The sequence below is a fragment of the Neovison vison genome, chromosome 12 (assembly GCF_020171115.1).
Source record: "Neovison vison isolate M4711 chromosome 12, ASM_NN_V1, whole genome shotgun sequence".
NCBI lineage: Eukaryota > Metazoa > Chordata > Mammalia > Carnivora > Mustelidae > Neogale > Neogale vison.
In genome coordinates, this window is record NC_058102.1 from 141,389,207 (window position 1) to 141,415,381 (window position 26,175).

Consider the following 26,175-nt stretch of genomic DNA (forward strand, 5'->3'; position numbering starts at 1 on the left):
CCCTTCCTGTCTCCTTCCCGGGGACCCCGGGGCCTGCAGGTTCTGCAGCCGAGTCCCGATCGTTCTCTCGGTCGCAGCCGCCGAGAGATCCCCAGTGAGGTGTTCCAACACAGAGGGTGTTAATTATGTCCATCTACGTCAATCACATTGGGGAAGATGTGCCTCGGGAAACTCTGCGTTCCCAAGGACCGTACGCTAGAGACCCACCCCATACGACCCCATTTCTCCAGTAACTAAGATGTCATAACTGGTCTGATTCCATTAGAATCTCCTTCGAATATTTCATGAGAATGGATGCAAGGAAGGAGTCTTTAACAGGGAGGTGACACTGTGTCCCCTCATTGGAAATCAGGGCTAGGACCAAGGAAACACTGCCAAAGCAATCAGCCTCAAGAGTTGAAGTCCCTGGGCCTGGAGAGACTAGGGCTCCATCCTTCTCCAAAGTATCGGCCTTCTGCCTGGCTTTCTCACAGTAATGGGTGCTGTGAAAATCCTCCCCTGGAAAGCATATATTCTAGGGCCGTGTTTTAATGCAGTGCGTCTCTGCAGAAGGTGGTCCCTCGCCCCCGTCACAGCAACTGAGCAATGACTGAAAGTTGCGATCTCTGCCTAGTTCTGACGCTGCACCCCGAACCAGCCAAAAGGCCCACTGACCCGTCGCCGAGTGCTTGCTCAGCACTCAGAGGTACGCAGAACTGAGCAGGTGCGACAGCACCCTCCGCCTGAAAATCAGAGAGCAGGAGGGAGCTCAGGAAACAGACACGCAAGGGCCTGACTCTGAAAGTCTTGAACTAGTCTTCCGCACCCGAGACAGCACAGCATCTCTCTCTCTTTGAGAAGCCCCTGTCTGAGTTGTTTTTAAACTGCATTTGCTAGGGCACCCGAGACAGCACAGCATCTCTCTCTCTTTGAGAAGCCCCTGTCTGAGTTGTTTTTAAACTGCATTTGCTAGGGGTGCGGAGGGTGAGTAGAATCAAGTGGGGGATTTTACAAAGCAAGCCTTGATCACTCCCCACAATGAGTCAGAATGGGAGGCACCCTGATGGCCGACAGCTGCCCCATACGACAAACCACGCATCTGGCCACACTTCAGGGAAATGTGGCAAACCAGCTCGAGGAGGCAATGTCAGGGTCCCGATCATTCCTGACTCGTTGGGGAAGAGCATCCTCTGCCACCCACATCCTTGAGAGTGGAGGAAGAGAAGAGGCTCTCCTGGCTCCAGGATCTACCTGTCTGCTCCCCAAGACAGAAAAGCACAGCTGAGGAAGACAGAAGCCAGTGCCCAAGAGCAAAAGGGCTGCCAACAACACTTCTGGGAACAGCAGATACACGGCTTCCTGGGGTTGGGTTGGGAGAGGTCACCGCAAAGAGGGGTACAGAACCACATGCCAGAGCTGAGACCCAATTCCCTCTTATGCCAGGAAGGTAGAAGGGCTGAAAGGTCACTGCCAAAAGAACATCTCCGGGTTCCTTCTTCAAAGTGACAATCAAGATAAAGAGGCAGCCTGCAAAGGTGATAGGAATCTACTGTCACATCAAATCTTCCCCCAAGATAATGTCTAGACACACAGCTCTTTACACGGAGATCCAGATACACACAGCCAGATATCTGAATATAATATCTAGTTACACAGATAGCAGCGAGAACCCAGATAACTAGTCTCAACAGCACCAGCTACACTGATCCGGAGATAGGTAGTTATCGAAACACCCAGATAAGAAGAAAGGAACCAACTCAGAGCACACACATACAGGTCTCCGGATGGGCACAAGCAAACACGACACAATGAGAATGTTCATCGAGGATGATCTCCCGTGGGTAGATACACCTAAATTGCCTCCTTTTGTGAAGTCTCGGTAAACCAGAGAAGACAGGAAAACCGCTCCTACCGGGGAGCCGGTCCTCCCCCCAGTCGCTGGAGCCCGGCCACCGAGTTAGGAGCAAGTAAAGAACAGGGTAGGAGGGAGCAGTGAAGATCTGATGAGAAATCGACATCCTTCCGAACCATCCTTCGATCAAACAGTCGAGACCGCATCTCATCATGGCTAAGCAGTCTGAGAAATTTAGGGCTCGTGAACTTCCCCGCGTTCCTGTGCTTCTGTGGGAAGCGGAACGAAACGTCTATATGCGGCCGCTTCGTGACTTTGAACTGCACTCTGGGACTTGCTGAGATGACAAAGTGTTTACTTTCCCCCCGTCCCTATGGGTCCTCACGCTCCTGCCTGACCTCCTCGGAAGGCCTGGGCTGCTCTGGAGTCAGGCCCGGCTCTTCCACTCCACCAGCACGTCCGCTAGCCCGAGCTAGTCGACGCTCTGAGTCATACCGCCTTCAAGTACAACGGAAGTAAAATAATTTCTGCTCTGTCGGCATCGTGGGACTATCCGAGGCTCGAATGTAATCAAGTAACTTGAAAGTTCTTTGAAAACCTTAAATTACAGCCAAAAACAATCAGGAGAGGCTGCGCCGATGGCTGGGTAGCCCCAAAACGCTGATGGCCCAAGTCTTCCGGACTGTAATCACGGATCTGTTCCTCTCCACTGCAGGGAGCAAGTAAATTCCCCAAAGCAAAAATGGAACCCGGGGTTCCCTGCTGATAAACAGGGAGACGCTACAGTCTGAGAATCAAGAGACGGTGACGAGGAAGACCGGTTCCCTTAGGCTGCGCATCACACAGGGACCACGGCAAGAGGGAATGACATGGAAAGCGGGGACAGGAGTGTCACGGGGTCCCTGGACATGGCAGCAACTTAGTCCCAAAAGGCAAAGAAGGAGGAGTTTGCTGGGATCACCCTAAAGACGTTCTCTTGAGACTCAAAAAATCTACCCAGAAAAGCCTCCTCCCAATTCCCAGGTATTCCCGGGTGAGCCGAGTTCCTGCCAGAACAGCCCCCAGCAAAGAGCCTCTTCCCCATTCGGCCCCAGACTTTGCCAAAGGCAGATTGGCCAAGGGACTCTAGCAGAACCTGAGAAAAGAGATGAGTGAGAGAGAGAGAGAGAGAGAGAGAGAGAGAGGGAGAAATGGCCATTTTCTTCTTTGGGATGAATTAAACTTCAGGCCTCGTTAGGTCAAGACCTGCTGGCTGCAGTTATTTGAGGCAAACAAAAAAACATCCGATCTTTTTTGTTTTGAACGTAAAGATATTACAAAACGCACCCCCCACCCCACCCCCATGAAAAGATTAGAAAAACGCAGCTACGCCCAGGAGATGGGCTGGCAATCATCATTCTGCAAAGATGACGCAGAAAAGGACAGAAGAGTTTCTCCTCCCTGGTACGAGAACCCCATTTGGCTGCTCCCCTCTGGTCTGGGCTGGTGAGGACAGAGACATTGGAGGACATCTGCCAGACATTTCATTTCCCATCTTTTATGCAGAGAGTCCATTTCACTTTCTCAGGTCAGGTCAGGTGACACTGCTCCCCTCGGGACAGACCTGCCCCATCTCAGCACGGCATGGGCCGCACACCCAATTCCACTCCATTCTCTCCACATCTCCCCTCCCCTCCCCTGCCTGCTCTCATTCCCTCTTTTGCAAAAAAATTTCCAACTGCAGGGAAACGTGGAACTATAAGGGTTTCCCAAAGGGAAGACTGGAAAGCCCCGGCGAGGCCCCCCTGAGGCGCTGGACCGCCGCATCACGGCATTGTCCACACTGACCTGGGGCGCAGGGTTGTCCTCGGCCCCACACTGTCCCGTTTCACGGGGGACACGGTAGGACAGGGTAGGTCCCCTCGGATGCTGCTCTGAGAACTATTATCTAGCCTAAGGGAGCACGATCCAATGAAGAAGGGGACCCAGAGCTGGGGACCCCATCTCACAGGCACCCCCAGAAAGGAAGCAGGTCCGGTCTGGGACACTTACATTGTGAAGCTTGTAGTAGAGCCCACACGCATTACAGACGGGGTCTCCGTTGGCATTTCTTCTCCAGAGCGTCGTGGTGGTGGTTTGACAGTTCGCACAGGACGTACCTGCCCTTCTTGCTGCCGACTGGTAGTCGGGGGGGGGGGGGAGAGAGAGAGCGAGAAGGGGTCAAAATCAAAACAATTGAGAAATGGGTTTTTCAGAACCACAGAGACACACTTACAAAAAGAATAAGAAAAAAATCAGCATTGAAATCAAAACTAGCAAGTGGCCCACATGAAAGTAATCAAGATCCCCAAAAGCTGCCTCAAGAAGAAACATGCAGCCGATTCCCTAGCATAGGAGCATGTCACTCGGTCGTCAAGGGGCCGGAATTTCGCCTGCCACTTGATGGGGCGGAATGGGGAGGCTCAGAGAGCCAACGCCATCGCCCTGAGAGAATGGTCCCCTGAGCCCCGGCCAGCAGACTTGGCCGGATATTTAACTTGAACGGGTCGCAACTCTGAATTCCCCCCAGTAGCCGGCTCTCGGTACCCCTGGGCGCCAGACTCCCAGGGGGCCTTTTGCAAGGGCAACTGCCAAGAACATCAAGGCTCAACGAGGCCGCTGGCCGTCAGGACACACTGACAGCAGAGGGGGAGCAAACCCAAACACCCAGAGCATTCCACCGCTCCCACAGAACAAAATGCTGGATTCGAAAAAGATCAGGGAGCCTGCCTGGGGGAGAGTGTCCGAACCTGTGTGCGTAAGTGGGGGGGGGGGATCATGCGTCACAGGACAGGCCACTTAGGAAGCACCAAGCAGGACATCCTTCATGAGCTAGACTCCCAGGAAATCTGCCGCAGCCCTAAACTAAGTGCCCAGCCCTTACAGGCTTGGTACATCCTGGCGAATGCCACCCTCCTCCTTGGGTGGCTTTCAGGTCATGAGCCCAGCTGAAAAGCAGGGAGAATTCTGCTAATCAACAGGAACCCGCCCCTCCCCCCATCCTGCTCTCATCTCCTTTCACCTTCGTGAAATTAGGTATTTCCTATTTGCCGTTCACAGAGCCCAAGAGTGGTAGGTCAGATGTCAGGCTCAGCTTGAATTTTAATTATTTGATTGTGTCACTGACTTCATTTCCTTTAAGAGGGAGATTTTTCTTTCACTTTTTGATGCACTTCAACTTACGAGGGTGCTGTTCTCTACGTCCACGCTTTAAGGGGGAGAAAAAGGTAAATTCAAGCACTTTCCGAAGAAAATGAAGTCGGGTCCCTTTTAACATATACCTCTACGAACACGTCCCCTCTCTCCCCAACCTTTTGTAAAGACCATTTTTACTGCTAAAAAGACGAATTCCCCGACTCTGGGCTCAGATATGATTATCAAAGGTGAGAGAAGAAGCCAGAAGTCAGCTACGTGTGATCTAGAAAATTCCACCATGTTTATACAACTCTGAGATCAAACTAGAGGGCTCGTTGTATGCTTTTCCGTCAGTATTTCATCAAGCCAAAAGTCAGGCCATCCACCCGAAGCTGCCGGACATTGGGCAAACTCGTGGCCATTCTGAATGAAGCTGATTCCCTTCCCTCCCAACCAAACCACTAAACTGTGCCACTGATAGTCTCCTGATTCCTACAAGCTTAAAGAGCTAAGCTATGGCTTCTATTTATTTACACTGGGGGTAGTATTCTTTATTCTCTGTGTTCTAAAAAAAAAAAAAAAAAAAAACAGGGCAGTTAAAACAGGTCTTCTCGGGACGCCTGGGTGGCTCAGTTGGTTGGGCAGCTGCCTTCGGCTCAGGTCATGATCTTGGCGTCCTGGGATCGAGTCCCACATCGGGCTCCTTGCTCGGCAGGGAGCCTGCTTCTCCCTCTGCCTCTGCCTGCCTCTCTGTCTGCCTATGCTCGCTCTCTCTCCCTCTCTCTCTGACAAATAAATAAATAAAATCTTTAAAAAAAAAAAAAACAGGTCTTCTCTGTCATCATTGACAAAGTTGAACTTTCTGGCTGTCCATCTTGGAAACCGTTCCCCAGAGCCCAGGGGGTGCCCCCTCTGACCCCCACACGCCCGTGCCCACCTGCCTTCGGAACCCTGGAGCAGAGGCCAGACTAACTTTCCCTTGCATGCGCTTGGGAGGAGAAGGATACGGAGAATCAGTGCTTGAAGATTCCGACAACGATGTTATCATGTCATTATTATTATCTTCCTGCACTTTTCTCTTGAAAACAGATACTGAGATAGAGTCAGTTAATATCTACGTGGCCTATGGATTTCCCAGCTCAGCAACTTCAAACACAGGCTACAAGCGCATAATGCCAGCCGGGAAAAGTCAACTCCAAGAAAGGGGGGTCCCCGGTGCAGCCCTTCTCAGTATATTGACAGGAACGTAAATACCAGCGGCCTCAGAGGACGTCTCCGGTCGACAGACTCGATGCAAATGGACGCAACCTCTCCAAGCCACACTGTCTGTCTCGCGAGCCGGAGACAGAGCACATTCATAAAGCAAGCTCGACACGGCTAGCTGTCGGACGGACAGAAACCCGGCAAGACTCGGAGAAAAATATTCTAGGGATCTCCTCTCCGGTCATGTCTTCGGTTTCCTGGGTGAGTTTCTTGAGGGTAGACAGGCATCTTCTGGAGGGGCGGGCTACATTGTGGGCTGGGTGGCCTGCAGCAAACGAGCCAATGGGCCCAGGCAAAAGAGCCAGGTGGGAGGCAGGGGCGGCAGGAGGGAAGAAGAAATATAGGGAAGAGACCAAGAAAGTTCCAGGTACTCAGAAAGCAAACATATCTAAGGGCTAAATAATAGTAATAATAGTAATAGTAATAGTGGGAATAGTAATAGTAATAGTAATAGTAGTAGTAATAATAATAAACAACTATCCTGAATGTGTTTTCAGCAGCTCTCTGGAGCCTATGAATTCTATGGAACTAAAAATGTAAAACCGCCCAGGACGGATGAGTAAGAAAGAAAAGACAGCTGAAAATGTGACAGCCAGTGAACTCCGGAATTCAAAGCAATATTACTCAGAGTTTTTGAGATTTCTTATGAAAGGTGGATGAAGACAGACTTACTTACGTAAAATGCAAGTAGAGCCCTCCTATGCAGGCTGCCCAGACAGAAGAAACCCCAAGAAAATGTCAAATACACACTTGCTCATCAACCAGCCCATTGTCTGAGACTTTACACCCTCTTTTCTCTCTTTCTTTTTTTTTTTACCTTAAAAAAAAGTCCAGTTATAAGGATGGTACCAAGACATATTTTAACAAGAAAGTTTTTGTTGTCAGTTCTGTTTCTTTGCCTCTTTCTTCCTTTCTTTCTTTAATTCCTTCTTTCTTTCTTTCTTATTTATTTTATTTTTTTTTACGAAGGCCAGGTTTGAGTGATTCAGAACATTCTTTTGTGGTGCGATCATATTCATTCTGGGCTGACACCTCCAGCCATTTCTTTTCTTTCTTTTTTTTTTTTTTTCAAACACTTGTTCTGATATGTTCAAACATCTTGATGTTTAGGTTGGGGAAGCGGAGTTGTTGTTTATGAGTTATCTCCAGTGCTCAGATATCCGGCAGCTTTTTCCTAGGAAGTTAGCTTTGCACATGAGAGAAAGGAAAAAAAAATACCCAAGTGCAGGGGGACCAGCGGGGAAGGTTGAGAGCGCTGGAGAAGGGGGCAAAGATCAGAAGGAATCAAGCCGGGGAGACCAAGGATTGCCAGAAATTAAAGTCACGTGGGCACTTCCATCCCTAGAAAGTTTTTCCTTCTTCTGAAAAGGATGTGAAAGGTGTTGAGTTGCACTCAAATCTGATGGAGATGACAAATAATTCTTTAAAAGGAATCCAGAGGATTTGTTTCCGGCCCCCCCTTCCCCCTCCCAATCTGATGGATGCAGCTTGATCCACTAATCTGCATGGGGAAATTCCCCTGCTCTCTTCTCTACTTGGTGAATGTCATCAGCACAAAAAGCATTTTGATCTCTTAACTGTGGTTAGGGTTATCTTTTGCCAAAAGCCTGCTTTTGTTTTGCCTGTTACACACACTTGCTTTTCAGTCCGAGCCTGAGGTTCCAAAGACAAGTTCACAAATGGACTTCTCCTTCTAGTCTTCCTTACAAATTGCTCAAGTACTCCTAGGGGTCAAGATGTTTGAGAAGGAAAGAAGGAGGCGATTAAAACCATCACCCCCCCCCCCAGTGACTCGAGGGGCAAATAGGACCAAGCGTTACAGGAGACCAAGAGGCAAGACAGGAATCCCACAGTTCTCCCCAAAGGCGTGAGCTGTGGAAAATCCTCAATCCTTAAGACCAGGAAAGAAGAAAAACTCAATTAGACTCAGTGGCTGCTGCTAGTGAACCTCAGCTAATTGGCCCCATCAATCTTGGCACACGAGACCCCTCCGTGGCATTGAACCTTGCTCACTTCCTCGGGGGCCTGCCGCTGAGGGATGTGTTCTAGATGGTTCCTGGTACCTGCATCTGCACACAACATTTCTCCGATTATCAATGAATCTGAACTCACTTTCTCTGGTCCGCTCTCTATTTGCAAACACATTAGAGGTTCAATAACCAAAAAGGCAGCACCCTTAAAAATTTGTCAAGTGACTTAAGAAATGTGAAGGGGAAAAAGGAGAGAGAGTGAGCTTTTCTGTAGCTCTAATTTGAGAAAAGAAAAGGGGGGAGGGGGAAAGGATCCCAAGCAAGCTGACATGATTTTGAGCTGTCCTGCCAATTTCCTGCAGAACGCTCTCCTTCCTGAAGAGAGGAAATTAAAAACACACAATGGTTCATGCTGGATCCGTGTTTCTGGAGAACTCACCAGCCTTCGCTTGGGCTTGATAAGGGGTCGGTTCTGTCCGTTCATTTTGTGGTAGAGCCCGCAGGCGTTGCACAGGTAATGCCCGGTGCCATCCCGACGCCACAGGGGGGTGGAGGTGGCCCCACAGTTCACGCACTCCCTGCCTTCTGGAAACAAGACCACACAGCAGTCACTTAGGGAAGAACACTGACGGCACTCAGAAGGAGGGAATGAGAGTAAAACTGGGACCTTCCCCCCCCCTCTCTGCAGCCCCTATTGGGGAACTTTCCCACCCCCCCATACCCCCCACGTCCCTTAAGGTGGTGCCCAAGTGCCCAAGTGCCCAAGGGAAGAGCCACCCTCTGGCTCTGTCATAGCTTAACTATCCCCCGAAAGTCCAGCTCCCGCCCCAAGAAGTAGCTCATGAATAAACAGCAGCACAACCTTGCTCGGGCCGGCCTGACTTGATGGGGAAGAAAGAAGGCAGATTGCAACTTGAAATAGTTCCCTGAGAAAAGGCTAAGCCCTGGACTGTGGCAAAGCAAAACATTCCCCTCCGGGACCCTCAAGGGAAAACGAAGGTGTCCCCATCACCACCGTGGGGTCTGTCTCTAGAGATGGATTAAATCCTGCCGATCAGGATGGGGAGAGAGGAAAGAGGAATGAATGCACGGCTGGACAGACCAACAGATAACAAATCGATGAACAGACTGGTCAATGGGCTGATTGATCTGAAGACCCAAGGTTTTAGATTTGACTTCCAATAAAACCGGAAATGTCCCTGGCTGGCAAATAAAGATGAAGACCCAGCGGGGCCCCAGTCATCCCCCCCACCACATTTTCTTTCTCTCTAGAAAAGGCCAAGGTCTTCTACGACTTGCCAGCCTCTGTGACAGACACTGAAGGCAAAGTAGGACCCCAGCTGGACCAAGCCCAGAGGTGTTGGAGGGAAATACCCTTGGAGATGTTGGCGGGAGGGAAGAACAGGCTAATTTTAAAAAGGGGGGGGGCGACCTCTCAAGTCAGCCGGCTCATTAACCAAGGCTTTCCTGCAGTTGCTCTTTTTCCAAAAAAACAAACAAACAAAATAAACAAAAAACCGGCCAGGCCGGTTCACTCTGGGGGGCAGGAGAATGACCCAGACCCAACTCTGGGGGGAAAAGCTCCTGGAGAGAATCCCTCAAAATACCATTTTAGCACCACGGGGGGATTTCGGCTCACTGATTTCTTTCCAACTTCTGCGGGAGAAGGGAAGGGAGGACAGTTTCTGGGAGAACCTGCCCAGCTCTTGGGGGGCCTTCCCCTCCTGGCGGGCCTGTACGGGCATCTCTGCCAACCCAGCCAGACTGGGAGGAGCTCCCTCCCTTCCCCCCCTACCCCTGCTCCCCACCCACCCCAGACCCTTGCACGAGCCAGGAGCTCCCAAGAGGAGGAGTCGGGGAGAGGGTTTCACTTTCTCTGGGGGTGCTAGCTGGGAGGTTTGGGAGGCTGGTAGGGGACAAAGATGAGCCCCTAAGGGTTGTTTCGTTTTATGAGATTAATCAGCTAATTCTAAACTACCCAGAAGACAGAATGGAGGAAGAGAACGGGGCAGGCTGTTTGGGAATCTGGAGGACTCCCTACGGCGGGAGCACAAGGCTGGTGTGGGGACCTGTCTGGCCTTTGGAAATCCTAGGCCAAGTATGAAGGATGTTGGGGGGTTCACGCCTATAAGCTTGGGTTTTTTTGCTTTTCTCCTCCAGGGACAGGTTCTGGGGAAGGAAAGATGTTTAGAAATGGAGGACTTGGTCTGACGTTGGAGTTCATAATGGTGCTGACTAGTTTTTGTCCACTTTCCTTTTAAAAATTAAAAATAAAAGATTGTAAAGAGTTGTATCTAAGTATATAGACATACGTATTTCTTCTCCACCAATTCTAGAAAGCTGTTCAACCCAGGGACTACAGAGAGCCTCCCACAAGCCACTGAGCCACTGGCCTTCTCCCCAAACTCGGCGCTGCTGAGCCCGGTACCACGTTCGGGTTCGGGTACCCAGCAGGATCTAACTGTCCTTGAAAAGGTTTGGGACCATATTACATCGCTGCTGCAGTCAGAAGCCTACCGCCTGGGTGGCGGGCCGAGGGGGAGGAAGGGAGGAAGGAGGAAAGGGCGAGTGGGCGAGAAGGTGCCTCCTGCAGCCTAGCCGAGGGGGCGGGCAGGCTCCCCTCCCCCCGCAGTCCCAGTGCCCCACGCAGGCACCGGGTCAGCCCCTTCTGGGGGCAGTGACACCGGCCGTGCTGGCCCTGGGGAGCGGCAGGCCCACTCCCCATCTGGCCAAGACAGAGTCCTCTCTGATCCCTTGTCATTCTGTCCCTTTCCTGCTGGGCAGGGGCGAGGTTTCGCTGGCCCCCTCCTCCCTCTCTTCCCCTCCCCTCCCGGAGCCCCAGCTCCGGGTGGAGTCCCCGCTGTGGCCAGCCCGCAGCCCTGCTCCTAGGCACCGGGGGCTGGGGGATCTCCCCGCCTGACGCACGATTAGTCTGATTTCCTCTCCTTTGTCAGCCAGTGAGGAGGATGACAGCTTCCTTTTCAGGAGGACCTTCGAGACTAGCAACGGTTGCCTCTTCAGCCAGGCTCCGCACACTAGAGCAATTTTCTGTCTTGATTCACTCCGCAAGTTTGCGATTGCCTCGTCTGGCTTTTTCTTTTTTTTTCTTTTCTTTTTTTTTTTTCTTTCTTGTCTCATTGTTGCCTCTAGTCTGTGACTTCAGCAAACAACCAATTTTCCTAATGGAGGCCCTGACTCTCCTGGTTTCTTTCCCTCTCCTCGCTCACTGCCTGGTGTGAGCTGCTCAGACAGACACCTCTCTCTCTTAGGTGACGAGAACCACAGAGCTGTGAGGCCTCCTGACATTCGACAGCCATTTTCAAACACACCCCCAACCCCCTGGCCTCCAGCTGAAATTCTGAGACCTGGGCTGGCTCGGAAGGAGTAGGAGCTGGACCCGAGTCTGCGAAGGGGAAGGTGGGGGAGATGCCCACAGTCAGGGGAGGCTTGGGGGGGAGCCGAGAAAGGGCCCTTCGCTAGAAGCCTTTGTCTTTTGTTTGCAGAGGGAGACCCAGCACTGACAGCCCTGGCGTTAGAAAAGCACGAGGTACCCTAACCACTGCTTCAACCGTTCCTCCAAAATGCAACAACCCTCTCTTCTCCTGTCTCCACCTTCGGCAAATGCATTTGCACAGAGTTCAAAAAAAAAAAAGCAACCACCAAACCCCAGAGAACTCCCTGAAGAACTGCTGCCATTTCCACCCTCTCTACCTAGAAAGGTCTAGAAACCCTCCTCCCCACTCCCACACTCCCAAAAGTCCCAGCTCCCTGGCTGCCCAGGTGTGCAGCCTTGGGGTTTCTGACTGTGAGAAAGGAATAAGAAGGAGGAAGTAAAAAGCCATATTGCAATGTCTTCTCTCCTCTCCCCACCTACCAAGATAATAATAATAATATATATAAAGTAAAAAAAAAAAAAAAAAAAAAGTACAATAGACCCATAGGTGTTCCTGGTTCCGGTTTGGGGTAACTGCAGCTCTTCCTCCCACCCGCCCCAAATGTTCAGGGGCTTGAGGAAAGAGTGAAAGTTCAGAAAAGACCAGCCTAAGGCCAAAGGTGTGCCCCCAGTGGGGAGAGAAACCAGAGGCTCTGGAAAAGTTGTTCTGTCCCCTCCCCCACTCAAACCACCACCCCAGCCTCAAATACCACGATCTTCCCCCCCAAAAAACTTTGCGCTACCAGAAAAGAGAAATTAAAAAAAAAAAAAAAAATCCCATCGCTAGCTCGAAATGCGTCGGTTTGCTCTCTTTGCTATCAGTCCTCAAGCTCTGATCTAACCCCGGCTTTTCTGAGTCAAGGTGAACCCCACTTCTCCGGAACCCTCCACTCCAGGCCCAAGCCCAGCCCCCCGGCGGGCGAGGCAGCCGGGCCACTTTCCTCTGCCTGTTCTCCCTTCCTCTTGCTTTCTCTGTGACTCCACCAGCGAGGCTACCTCCCTCTCCCTCTGCCGACTTTCATGTACTGAACAGGCAGGTCTGAGTTTTTCTGTCAGCCTAACCGCATCCGGACTCTATTAAAGTTCCTGGCGCGGGATAAACAATGCAACTGTCGCGTGCGGCAGTCTGAAAATAATTGGATTAGCTCAAACATATCAACTAAATAGAGACAGTCCTGCCCAGGCAGTCGGAGTGAATGTCACCCTGGAAAAAAACCCTGAAAACTGATCTCATGGTCACTGGGCTCCCAGAGCCCTCCCTCGGAAGTTTTTCAAACCCCGGTTTTTGCAAGCCCGGTTTCAAGACTGCTCGTCCCACCCAGAAAAGACAAGTGATTTTCACCACTTCTTTGTCTATAGGATCTCTAGAGATGGAGGGCAGAGGTGAGACGCTGGAATGAGCCAGGACAGACAGACCCACCCCGAAATGGACCCACCCAAGGAGACAGAACAATCTTTGAAAAATAATCTTTTAAACTATAGCTAAACCTCATCTGAGAGAAGAATCCCAAGGTCTCCCGACGACTTTGGTTAGAAGCAACACTGGCGATGGATAATTTTCTTTTGAAAGCCAAAATATTTTGTGTGGGTTTGGTGTTGCCTCCTTTTTTTTTTTTTTTTTTTTTAAAGCATGTGTCTACAGCCAGAGATTCAAGACGCCCCTCTCTTTTAGACAGGGGGTGCTTTTCTGAGAGAGGATGGGCAGAGGAAGCGGAGACCCACACCTAGGGAACGTCGTCCTGTTCTTCCTACCTCCTCTGGCTTCAGATCAGTCGAGGAAGAGGTCCTGAGACGCCTTCCTGCCCTGGGCCTGTGCTGCCACCACAGGTGACTGGCCCCCTGGACTTTTGATTTTCATTCCAGTTTTCCCTGGACACAGCCCTCCTCCCTTAGGGTGACAGCCCCCTCTTCCATGCAAAGAATACGTGTGCTGCTTTTGCCAGGGTCCTGCTTTCCACACACACCCCCAAATATACACATGCTTTATTTACCCATGTCTGTGTAAAGGGCTGTCCCTCTGTTGCCTGCATGACCCCCACGGAGCTGAGCCCAGAAGAACAGGCAGACGGCCACAGAGGCCAGGGGGGTCAAAGGAGGGACCTGTTTGTTTAGGTTTGAGGAGGTTTCGTTTTAGCATTAAACACTAAAGATTTATTCCCTGGGCTTTCCATTTGGTCTTGGAAACTGACTAAAGGTTACTGGCAGAACCCAAAGGTCCCCAGGCAGGCAGGACAGGGTATTTGTTTTTGTTTGTCTTTTTCCTTCCCCAGCTCATGGAGGTGGGGGTGGTAAATTAGATCCCACTTCCCCTGGGCTCTGAGGATTGGAATGAGATAGGACACACCTCATTCTTTCCCCCTGCTGGAAGAAAGGGAAGAAATCAAATCTCGGAAGGGTCTGGAACACCAGCCAGCTCCCCTGAGGGGCCAGCCTTGGGCTCCCTCCTCCCTGGCCTGGATTTAGGAGAAGGGAGAGGTTTGAAAAGGAGAAAAGGCTCCGGGGTTCGGGGGAGTGGGGGTGGCGGTGGAGAAGGTTCCTACCTGTGCTGGATCTCGCCTTGGGCCTCGACTTGCATCCGAAGCCGGTGGGGGAGCCCCCCAGCAGGCTGCTGGGCGGGAAGAGTCCGGAGCTGTATTCGGGGACGTAGGGCGGGTACGTGGTGATCGGGTGATGCGCCGTCGAGGCCGCCCCTCCCAGGGTGGTCATGCTGCCCCGCGAGTGCGTGGACTCGAGCTTCATGCTGTCGGGCAGCGGCACCTGGTACTTGATGCACTCTTTCTCGTCCTGCCGGGCCGAGCCGGCCGAGCCCGGGGTGGACAGGGACGGGTCCGGGGAGACGTCCTTCGGCGGGGTGGGCGGGAAGGTGAAGAGGTGCGGGCTGGAGTGGCCCGCCGACAGCGAGGACGACGAGGCCGGCGGGTAGACGGACAGCGGCCCCGGGGAGCCGTGGTGGATGGACGTCTTGGAGAAGGGGCTGAGGTTCCAGGGCGAAGCGGTGTGGTGGCTGCCCAGAGCCTTGCCGCCGTCCAGCCAGGGCAGGGATCCGTGCAGCAGGGGCGGGCGGCACACCTGGCTCCCTGCGCGGGAAGGGGGTGGGGGGAGACAGGACAGAGAAATGCCCGTGAGAGCCGCTTCGGAGGCCCTCAGACACACTTGGGGGTCCTCCCCGTGCCTGGCCAGACCCAAACACACCTTGGACCCCAGAGCAGGCCCACTCCTTCCCCCAGGCCGGCCGGAACACCTTGGCCAACGCGCTCTTGACACCCGTGTCTCCTACACGAAGGTCCCATCAAATCCAGCAGAATTGGGGGCCTGTGTCTGACATCCAAGAGATGCTTGGAGGGAGTGGAGAGAGCCCCTGGGCATATCTGGTCTCTCTAGATACCCTTTCAAAGTGGCATCCCTGAGGTCCCTCTCTGGAACTTGACTTGATTTATTGGTTTCCTTCAATGGCCCAGAGTCCCCCTCCCCAGACCTGATCCCAGCCAGGCCGAGAAGAGTGGGCTGTGAATAATGAGGCCTGATGGGTGAGCCTGGCCAAACCACCGCTCCACACGGGGAAAAGACGTGGACCCGGAGAGAGGCCCCACTCCCATGGCCCAGGGCAGGAAGGAGGGTGCTCGAAGGGAAGGGAGGGAAGAGAGGGAAGGGAGCATTTGGGGGTTACTTTCCAGTAACCCTACTTCAGCGCCTGCTCAAAACACGCAAGGCCCGAACTGGGATTTGCGAGGACCTTTTAATCACCCAGACTGTTGAAGGAAGTTTCCAGGGCTGGACCCTGCCTTTTTCACCCTCCCAAATCCTACCGAAGGAAAATAAAGTAAACCCCAAATTTGCCCTCAAAGTTGGGATGCCACCAGTGCCACTGGGGAATTTTCACCTGAGCCCCTACGACACAAAATCCTTGTTGGCATGTATCTTTCACTCCCCAGAGCAGTCAAAAGACACAGTTTTCGGATGGCCATGACCCAGGCACGTCCACTCACCCCGAGAGGGGCCCATGCAGACTTTAAGTGCAAATCCACACACTTATTGATCTTTTAATCCACTACCTACCTCAGCATCTGACATGCTATTTAACCATGAAGAACAATACTGAAACTAAAATCTTGAGAGAGGAAGGGGTGGGGAGGGGGAAGGAGAGCTCTCTGAACGCCAAGGGTCAAGATTCAATGTTATGCAGGAAGTAGTATAGTAAATAATATTAAGGCTGCATCTACCGCATTTCCACTTAACTGCTGATCTGCACAGAAGAAGGGCAAAGAGCGCCCCATCCGCAGAAACAATTGTTTAAAACCTGGTGACAGCGGGGTGGTGGACGCCTGCCACGAGGGGCTCTGTCACCGGGCGTCGCCAGTGCAGGCTCTAAGTAGGGGGACCAAGGAAGACCTCAGTCGCCCAGACTAGAAGAGACTCCCATTTTCTCTGCCTGAGATTGTGCCTCTATTTCTTCTTTAGGAACTCACTTACGCTGGAAATCTTAGAGCTTTTTTCCCCCTTACTGCACAAGGCTGAGTTCTTAACCTTTTAGAAAGCGGCGAAACTATTTCAAAGGTGAAAGAGAAAGGAAAAAAAAAAGAAAAGAGAAGACAACTTTTCTTTCTTATGTGGGAATCGCTCCCACATAAGAAAGAAACGCCGTTGGATCCTAACTCTTCTTTGGGAGCCTAAGGGGACGGTGGTAGGCCGGAGGAGAGAGTAAGGCAAGGTTTTGGGGGAGCAGGGAATGCGGCAACCTAAAAGCCAAGACGCAGGAAAATTCTGTGCAGCCGGGAATCTCCCGTTTAAGACAGTAGCCTCCCCACCGAAACCCCTTCAAGTACCAGAATTCCACTCCTCAGAGCCAAGGGGTGCCAGACCTGCCCAGGAACCAAATGCACTAGCTTCGGGGAAAGGTCAAAAAAAAAAAAGAAAGAAAGAAAAAAGAAAAAAACAGGGATGCAGATTAAATTTCTCTCCCGCCTTTCTGAACGTGTGCCCAGAAAAAGAAACTGAGGCACGCTGGCAGAAGCCCCCCACCCCACCCCGAGAAAGAACTCCAGGTTAACTGGGGGAGCGAAGCCCTTTCCGAAGGACCCAAGCCCGAGCCGGGCTCGGCCCGCGCCGCCCGCGGGCCCACGGAGCCGCAGGCGCAGGAGCAGAGGCTCGGCTCCCGGAGCCCCGGAGCCGGAGGCGCCCCCGCCCCCCGAACCTGCGGCCGCGCGGGGAGAGAGGGCTGCAGTCGGGCGCCTGCCAGGTGAGCGCCAGGCCCCGGGCACAGCCGCCGCGGAGAGACGCCTGCTGCGACTTTTTGAAAAACACACTCTCGCGGCGACCGAGGCTGCTTCCTCGCCCATTTCCGGGCCCCAATTTTTTTTGAATTGTAGCAGAAACGGCACTTGGGGGCTTTCGCTGGGTCTCCCCACCCCCTCGTCCGTCCCCGCCTCCCCGACCCGGCGGGGAGCGGCGGCAGCTGGGCGGGGGGTCCCGGCGCCCCGGGCGGACTCACCGTGGTGGGTCGGAGGGTACCTCTGCACCGTGGCCCTCACTGAGTTGCCGTAGTAGGAAGGGACGTGGTTGCCTTGACCGTCGATGTTAAAAAGTACATCCACCTCCTCGGGCAGGGGGTACTGCGCCGGGTCCATGTAGGAGTGGCCGAGGCCCGGGTGGTGCGTGTCCGGGTGCTGCCCGTTGAGGACCGCGGGGTGGTGGTGGCTCACCCAGCGCGGCTGGTCCGCCGTCACCTCCATGGCCCCGGCTGCGCTCGCGCCCTCTCGCCAGGCCCGGAACCCGCGCGCGGAGAGGGAGGGCGGTCGGGCTGGAGGGTCTGGGGGCTCCGAGGCTCTGCAGGTGCTCCTGCCGTCCGAGGGGCGGGGGCCGGTTAACGATTTGTTTTCAGTGGGGGAATGGGAACGCTGGGAAGGAAAAGTAAGCAAAGGAGATTTAAAAAAAAAAAAAATCTGTAAGCAGTAGGTAAGAGAAGAAGGGGAAGAAAAAAGAAATTCCAAAAAATAGGTACGGAAGGATAAAGGGGGACCAAGTCCTAAAACGGGGGAGGGCGAGCGAAGGTGGCTGGAATTCTGCAAGGGAGGCTCTTCTGCACCGGGGCTCCCTCAGCGGCTCTGAGGCTGAGGCTCTCCTCGGGTCACCTGCGAAGGAGAGAGGGGGAAACCTGGATGAGCTCCTGAGGACTTGAGCACCTGAGTTTATGAAGTGGCACCACCTCCCCGCGAGCCGCCCGGCCCCGCGCCCGCGCACCCAGGACACGCGCGCACACGCGCACACGCGCACGCCTCCTCCCGAGCGAGGCCAACCGGGACGCGGCCGCCCAGGGAACGACTCCCAAGTCCATCCCCGGCAGCCGGGCGGTCCCTCCCGAGGGCCCTGCACCGGCTGAGCGGTTGCAGCTCGGCCGACAGCTCCCTCTCCACCCCCCCGCCCCCCGGGACAGCGATCCCGGGACCTGCCTTCCAGGCCTCCAGCAACTCTCCAAAGAGGAGGGCTAAGTTGAAAGTGTTTTAAAGCCCTCCCAAATGGAGCAAGGGGAAAAAAAAAAAAAAAAAAAAAATCAAACTTTAAAAAAAAAAAAAAAGTTGCCAGTACCAACCTGGGTAGCGAGGAGCAGAGAGGAGGAGGAGGAGGCGTGCGACCTGGGAGAGCAGAAACTGCTCGGTCAGATTGCGTGGCTCGCTCTGTCGCGCGCGCTCTCCGTCTCTCTCTCTTTTCCTCTCTCTCCCTCTCTCAGTATTTTTTTTTTTTTTTTACAGGGAATGCATTCTTTCTGAAAGTATCAAGACGGCGCCAGGCAGCTCAGTGTTCGCAGACAGCTGTGGCGCGACGCAACTTAAGGAGGTTCTAGTGTCATCCGCGCCGAGGGGGAGGAGCCTGGCGCTGGCGAGGAGGGGACAGGATCACCAGCACAAGGAAACTGCAACCCAAACCCGCTCCAGGACCTCACCCCCCTGCACCCCTCCGCCCCTGCTCCCGCCCCTCCGCTGACCGGAAGGGGGGCGCCGCGGAGGGCAGCCCGGGCGGAGGGGCGGCGGGGCGGGTGGGCGAGGCCCGGGGGGGCTCGGGGCGGAGGGGGCGGGCAGGAGGGAATTCGCGCTCTGGCCCTTTAAATGTGGCTCCTGTTCCTGCCAATTCATTCCGGCCCGGGCGCTGATTCCGCGCCGGGGAGACCGGCCTGCCCCATTCATAAAGTCCATTTCTCCAGGCGGCCTTTCTTTCTCAGACTTTCCACGACCACCAGCACAAGGAAACTGTTTTTAGACTCAGTCCAGGGTCTTGGGGAGGTTATTGATTTGGAGCTATGTGCCTATAAAACTGATCAGGAAAAAAAATTTTTTTTAAGGCCAAAGTCCTTTTGCTTTTTGTCTCTGGAGAGAATTGCCTAAGGGACTGAGGGCTGGGGCAGGAGGGAAGCGTCCCGGAACGTCCGCCGGACTTGGGCGGTCGCTGTCAACGTTTCCCCCAGCCTTTGTGCTCACGAGCCCCTCGGAGGGACGTTCCCGCCGCCGCAGATGTCCCTTCCGGACCCGGTGTCTGTCATCGGTGCGTGCTTCTCACTCGAGGGGCAGCAGGGATGGAAGGAAACGAGGGGGGGAGAGAGACGCTCACCAGCCCCCGAGCAGGGCGGGAGCGGTTGCAAAGAACGCACTCGGGGCTCCTTTCCAGTTACCCAACTTTTCCCTCCACCCCGCCCAGGACCCTACTCGCTCTGGCTCCCGGCGTTTTTCCCCGGCCGGGGAACCAGCGCCCTCCACCTACCCCCATCCCCGCCGGCGGGCAGGACGGCATCGACCTTCCCGGGACTCGCTCGGCCCGGCTCGGCCCGGCAGCCCCGGGCGGAGGGGGCGCGGCTCCAGAAGCCCCGGCGAGAGGGCGGGGCCCGCGGGGCGGGGACGGGAAGGGGCCAATCAGCGGGCGAGGCTGTGGCCGGGCCGCGATTGGCCGACCCCGCGGGCTCCAACCTCCCCGGCCTCGCTTGGTCCTTTGAGCCACTGCATCCCCTAGCGGCGCCCGGGCTCCTGCAGCCGCCCGTCCCGAAAACGCGGCCGGGGCGAGCAGGGGTCAGGCGGGAAGGGAAAACTCAGGTTCCACCCTCCGCTCACCCCGGGGCAGTGTGTGCAAGGAGCGTGCGGGTTCCCTCTCAGGCCATCCCACGGACGATACTAAGAGCTGGATTTAGGGTTTCATTGGAATTGAAGCCATCATTCCCTCTTCGCTCCTCTCCCCCATTAAACTCCCTACAAATACAAAAAGTCGAAATACAAGAGACCTTCCCTAAAAGTAAGTTCTGCGCTCAAGGAAAATCATCAATATTCAGCCTAACTTGGTGTATGTGTTCGGGTGGGGGGGGGCGAGAGATGTCTTGTTTTAATACACAATCCTTGTAGGAAGATTAGTAAAATTTATTTCAGAGTAGTGGCAACGTGGTCCTCCCGATCTTGGATTTGGAGCTTCTCCTGAGTCTCCGTCTTCTTAAATCTGATGTTTGCTAGAAATCAGGGTTGAGTTTCTAGATACGGGACAGGAAGAAAATTCCTAAAATTAAACACATGCACGCACTGCTCTCCCCTCCACGTTTCTCCTGAGCCCATTTAGTTCCCGTTTATTAGGGCGGCCCAGTAAAGAAGCATCGATTTTTCTTTTCACTCTGACCACTTCTCTCTAGAGCCAGCCAAGCTGCCAGCCTCTCCTGCTGCTCACGGGGCTCTCCAAACCTTTTAATTATTTAGTTTCTGTCTACCATCCACCGGAAACCGCTTCATAAACAAGGACGGACCAGCGAGCACACATTTTTGCTAAAAGTCCCCGAGATTAAGATGAAGAATGGAAGTGGGGGTTGAGGAAAAGACAAGAAAAGCGCTTCATGGCGCGTCAGCCCGGGACGAGGCGACGCTAGACCCGGACCCCAGTTCAAAGTCACGCGGGGAATCCCAAACGTGGCTTTCGGGCCCGAGACCTGGAAGCCAGGCAAAAGGAAAAAGGGAGCCGTCCCCTGGAGAAAAAAAAAGCTGCTGACGCCAGGACCTGAAAATGTTAACTTGCGAGCTTAGAACAATTTTAAAAGACAAAGGGAAAATATCTGTGGGAACGAGGCCTTCCTGTGCGGCGCGGCCCCTCTCCGATAAGGCACAGAACGTGGGGGGCGGGCACTATTCGTTTTAATTAAAAGCACCGAGTCGGGCGGCACAGCGATGGAGAGTCCTCTCCCCACCCCACCCCCTCCCCCTCCCCACACCTTGGAAAAATAAAAGATCTCGAAGGCCCTGGGTCTGGATGGTTTGAAGCTGGCAGAGAGGCGTGGGGGGCTGCGGCTGGATGCCCGGTGTCTCGGAGCCAGCCTGTAGGGGGTATTTAACATTTAATTCCCAGCCGGTCCGCCCCTGTTCCCGGACTGACAGTGGGTAATTGGGAAAGAGGACGTTGCTCTTTTGATGGCCCGCGCCGGCCAGTCTCGCCGACGCCACACTGGGTTTGACGTCACGGGCCCAGCCCCAGAGCCGGGAGCGCAGAGAAGGGGGGTGGGTAGGGAAAAGGAGGGGAGGGGGATACAGGGGAGGGAGGGCCGAGGTCCGTCCCGGGATCCGTGGGGAAGCAGGGAGGGAGGGAGCCAGGCCGGAGAGAAGCTGAAGCGTGTGGCCTGAGGCGGAGAGCCGGGCTGCGGGGGTCTGAGCCAGGCCAGGCGCCGGCCTGACCCGCCTCGCCGGCAAATGCAGGCCGGGCTTCCTCCTCCCCGGGCGGGCGGGGGAGGGGAGGGGGCTCGATGCCGGGAGAAGGGGGGTGGGAAGGTGGTCCAGACTCCCCCTCGGCCGTAGCCCGCAAAGCTGGGATCCTGGCCTCCTGCAGAGACGCCTCAGCGCCCTCCTGCAGCCCTGACGGCCTCCTCCCCAGGAAGCCCGGCCCGGGCCCGGTCTAGCGAGTGCCCCCCGCCTCCCCAGGAGCAGCCGGCGCAGCGCTGGTGGAGGAAGCGAGGAGACCCAGGAGGATCTCGCCGCCGCCGCCGCCGCTGCGGGGCCCTGTGCTCCTGCAGGGCGCGAGGCCTCCCTCTCCAGGGTAAGGGGCTGTCGAACGGCCTGGATGCCCGGGACCCTGGGGGCAAGCGTCCCGGAGCCGAGCGAGCCATAGCGCAGCCCCCGGCCCGGGCTCAAGATCCCGGGCCCAGGGCCGTGCGGGGGCGGCGGGAGCCAGTGCGGCCTATCCGAAACGCCAGGCCTCGAGGCGGCTGCTGCAGGCGTCAAGTTGAGTGGGGTGTGTGTGCCCTCTTGGGGAAAGGGTAAGAAATGGAACCTAACTTTCTCTCCCCCGGTCGGGGTAAGCTGGGACCCACACACACACCCCTAGACACATGCCCAAGTGCAGGTCCCTCCCACCCGCCCTCCCGAGGCTGCCCAGGCTCCGTCCCGATGGAAGGGGGACACCCAGTCCCGCCAAGGAACCGGAGCCCGCGGCGCAGAGGGGAGGGGCGTGCCCCCAGGCTCACCCCTGGGGTCGCAGGACCCAGAGAGCGGAGATCCACGCGGCCAGCGTGCCCCACCCGAGCCTGGCAACCGGCGCATCCAGGCGAGCTCCGCGGGGCCGAGGTGCCGGGAGAAGCGGCCTCGGGCGGCCTCGGGCGCCCGCGCGCTGCCCGCGGAGGACAACCGGAGAGCCGAGCCTCGGGGTCGAAGTCATAAAGTTACTAATCCGGCGCGCAGGGGGAGTGAGCGTGCTTCGGGCCGCCTGGGGCGGTCATTTGAGCGTGTTTACTTAAGGACTTTGCAAGCGGAGCGCGCGCGAAATAGTCGGATTTCCAGCGAGGCAGCAAATATTTGCAGGCAGGAGAAAGAAGCGGAGCCGGGCCGCGACGCCGCGTCCCTCCCCCCGGAGCCTCGGCGCCGGCCTGGGCGGACCCGGCCGCGCAGTTAAAGACAGAAATGAAGCCGGGAACCTGCGGGGCTGGGGGCAGGGAGGGCGCAGAGCTACAGCGAAGGCCAGAAATTGGAGCGCGGCCCCGAGGCCCTGGCGAGCCGGGGCTTGGGGGGAGGAGAAGTCCTTTCCCACTCCAGCTCGATCAATCTTCCTTGGCTGCGATCGGTCAATAAAAATGGTGTGAACCGGCCGCGGTTGCTGTACGTCTGGGGAGGAAGTGGGGGCCAGAGGTGCCGAGGCCGGCGCCGGCGCCCCACACCGGCCCGGTTCGCGGTGGGGCGGTCTGCAAGCTCCAGGTTGGCGGCCAGTTCGTCGCCCGGAGCCGAGCGCTGCCCGGCGGGGCCTTTAATTGGGTGTCTCCATTTTAATAGTGGCCATTGTTGGAGCAATTAGCGAGAGACAATAACCGCCAAGAGGCGTTTAATTCGATTCCTTGCGCTGGCTGCGTGCGGCACAGGGGCGCTCTGAAAGGAGAGGACGGCGGGGAGGATCTGGTTAAGGCCGGCTCCCCTCTCTGCTGGATTTTTGGTCTTAAGTGTGGAAGTTCTAATGGTGCAAGCGGAAAGCGGGACGAGAGCACCCAGGTCCTGACCTGGAAACCAGTCCTGGGCCTCGCTAGCCCGGCTGGGCGCCCCGGGCCGCCGCGCCTGCTGGCAGCATGCGTCCTGCCTGCGACCACTGCGCGGGTCCCCGATGCCTGTTAGAGGGAGAAAAGCAGAGAGGACAGGGACGTGGAAAGCAGGCCTCCTTCCTCGTCGGCCCTTGGGCCCCCACCTCCATCACCCAATTTCCTTCCCAATCGGGAAGAGAGAAGAACCCCCTTCTGGCGCGTACACACCTCCCCCTCCTCTGCCTCGGCCCTCGGATTAGGTTACCATGGGCAGGCGAGGATTTTTACTGGTTACGAGAATAGTACAGGTAAAGCTGTATAAACAGCTCGCAGGCTGCCGGGGCGGGAGGGTTACGCCGGGGACACGGCCCAAGGCGCCACCGCCGGGCGTGCGCGGCACGGGTGAAATGGCGGGGTAGCCCGCTTGGACGCGGCGCCCCGGGATAGCGCAGGTTAAACACAGGTTATGCTGGATCTCTGCGGTTCCCATCCAACCCCCTTTCTCTTTCCCGCATGAACTGAAACGCAGAGAGTGGGGAGAGAAAGAGGAGATAAGAAAGAAGCAGGCAGTGGGCATGCCGGCTGTTCTTTTTTCAGATGAAACACCGCGAGCAGGGGACTTGGGGAATGAAGAGAAAAGGGAGACCCCAAAACTCACGGTCAGAGGGCACATACTGGAGGTGGAAACGTCAAAGGGGAAACCCACGGGTACTCAGGCGAAAAGAGTTGTGCACGCGCAGCTCTCCTCCCGGTTCCCACGCCCACCCGCCTCCGGCCTAGGGTCTTCCTGCCTTGGGAAATGAACCATCGCTTTTGGGGTGGGAGGTGGTTTGATTTACTTTTTTTTTTTTTTTTCTTATTCATCTATCAGTGTTCAAAACTTGGAAGGAAGCCCGCCCAGGCCAGGAGGAGCAGCGAGAGATGTGGAGAGTCAGAGAGGAGATGCCTTCTGAGATTACCCCTCCTGCTCCGCTCCCCACCGCCAGGTTGGGCTCTCCAGCTTGGTGGGGGAGGCTGGCCCTGCCTCTGCCGCTACCTTCTTCTCCTTGGGTGAGAAAAACCCCGATTGTATAGAGATAAAAATTAGGTAGGGGTGTAGCGGAAAGGGGGAGGAAGGAGGGAGAGGACAGGGGATTTCTGTTTTAGAGCCTAAGGGTGCACAGGTCGCGGGTAGCACTGGGGGGAGCCTGGGTGTTGGGTAGGAGAGAAAGAGTGCCCTGAAGGATGATTTGGAAGGAATGAGAATCACCCCAGAAGAAGGGCGCACCTCCCAACTGTCCCTTCCTCCGGGCCTTGGAGGTCTGGGGAACAACGGGAACCCCAAGAGAGGAAGAAAGGATGGAGGGGCTCCAGCGGGTGCCCTGGCCCTCCCAGGCCAGAGGCCGTTTATGCAGCTCCCAGCAGGATCACGGGCCCTGAGGTTGAGCTTCGCTGAATCTAGACTCGGGCTTTCCTCCTGGGCGAGTCCTTTCGGACTTCAGGCCCAGCATTTTTCAGGCGAGAAGGGGTGCCCTTGGGCCACCTGCTCCAGTTGGCTTAGCCTCCCGCGCTCAGCCGCCTCACTGCCCCTGCCGGCCCCAGCTCGGAGCCTCAAGCCCTGGCGCACCCGACTCTCCAGCCACTCCAACTTGACATTACAGGAGGCGGGCTTTCTGCTGGAGCTCTTGTGTTTCTACCTCTCTGGATTAGCCGGGGAAACTGGGGTGTGTTTGTTCCTGGACCGTCGGCGGTGGGCCTCGAGGGAAAGGAGGGTGTTCATAACACACAGGGAGAGGGAAAACGGGCGCAGAGGATTTCATTCAGATGAGGCGACCGCCGAGGCGAGCTTCTAAAAGCGCGAATTGTAATGTCTTCCTTTGGACGCTCGGGAGACCCCGTAATAAAATCTGCAAGTGCGCGGGGCTCCGAGATGGAAGAAGCCGGCCTCCCGCGTGCGCCCTCCCGGACCGTGTCCACCCGGCCGCCTCTCCCCTCCAGGCGCCTGGCTCGCGCTCCGCTCTCCGCTGTCTGCCACCTCGTGGACCTCCAGCAATTTGTTACAGAAAACGAAACAGCAACCACACACATCGCCCGCAGACCCGCAGCGACGGACACCCAGGGAGACCCCCCCCCATCCCGCTCCAGTGCCTCGCGCCCCGGGTTTCTTTCTCATCCTCCTCCAGTCCAGTCTGCCCAGCGACCAGAAGCAAAGGGGGGTTCGCACTCCAGCTCGGGGTTTCCCAGACCGGATCGCCACGGTTGTTAAACCCGCTCCAGTTACCCCCAACCATGAAGAAGCGGGTGATCCGAGATATTCGGTCCACACGCAAAGACATACCACAAACGAATGCACATTTCTGTGTGCAAAGGCTCAGAGGCGGAGGAGACAACATCCCAGTCCAGCCCAGAAATGATCAGGATAATTGTGGCTAGAGAACACCGGGCTTCGGGATTCTGCCCCCACACACTTTATCAGGATTCCTAATTCCCTGCCACCGCTGAAGGTTCCTGGACACGAATCGCCTTAAATTCCAAAAGAGGGGTTCTCAGCCACCCGCCTCCCACATACCTGCCCCTTCCCGAGGCGCGCTCGCTCTCTGTGGCCCTGAGCTGCTGGGCGGCCCGACACAGAGGCTCCGCCAATGAGTGCCCAGGGGCGCCCACTCCCAACCACTCACTGCACCCCCGACTTACCCCCACCTCATACATCAGCTGCAGAAAGGCAGGGTGGAAATGGCAATAAAGGAAAATGCGGCTTCCCCTGTCTCTGAGCTTTTTGGCAGGACTGGCTAACCCCAAGCCTGAGTGGTTCCCCCCAACCCCCTGTCGGGGCTGGCAGAGCCCAGCTTGTGTGCAAGGGAGGGTGGGCCTGTGGGGACTGTGTACCAAGCGCCACTCCCCCGTATCCTCTGAACCCAGCCGGGTTCTCAAGCCAGGAGCCGTAGGCCTGGCCTGCTGCTAGAACCTCAAAGCTGGACCTCCTCCTTGACCCCCACAAGGAAATCAGTAATGGGAGCCCCGGGGACCAGACACCCACCTG

At 55.7% G+C, this 26,175-nt stretch overlaps 1 protein-coding gene across 5 annotated transcripts in view; it reads right to left on the minus strand.

The window, feature by feature from the left end:
* The window catches only part of GATA3 (GATA binding protein 3), a 28,179-nt gene extending 2,263 nt beyond the window's left edge, over positions 1 to 25,916 (minus strand). Inside the window, exons 1-5 of one of the 5 annotated variants that reach the window (XM_044226293.1) lie at positions 25,830 to 25,916; positions 17,139 to 17,778; positions 14,191 to 14,727; positions 8,657 to 8,802; positions 3,863 to 3,988 (exon numbers count right to left, since the gene is read on the minus strand). In XM_044226293.1, the coding sequence (XP_044082228.1) occupies positions 3,863 to 3,988; positions 8,657 to 8,802; positions 14,191 to 14,727; positions 17,139 to 17,379 (1,050 nt within the window). In that variant the 5' untranslated portion in view covers positions 17,380 to 17,778; positions 25,830 to 25,916. The other 4 variants (XM_044226291.1, XM_044226292.1, XM_044226289.1 and 1 more) reach the window with 4 other exon arrangements.
* Positions 25,917 to 26,175: the final 259 nt, after the last annotated feature.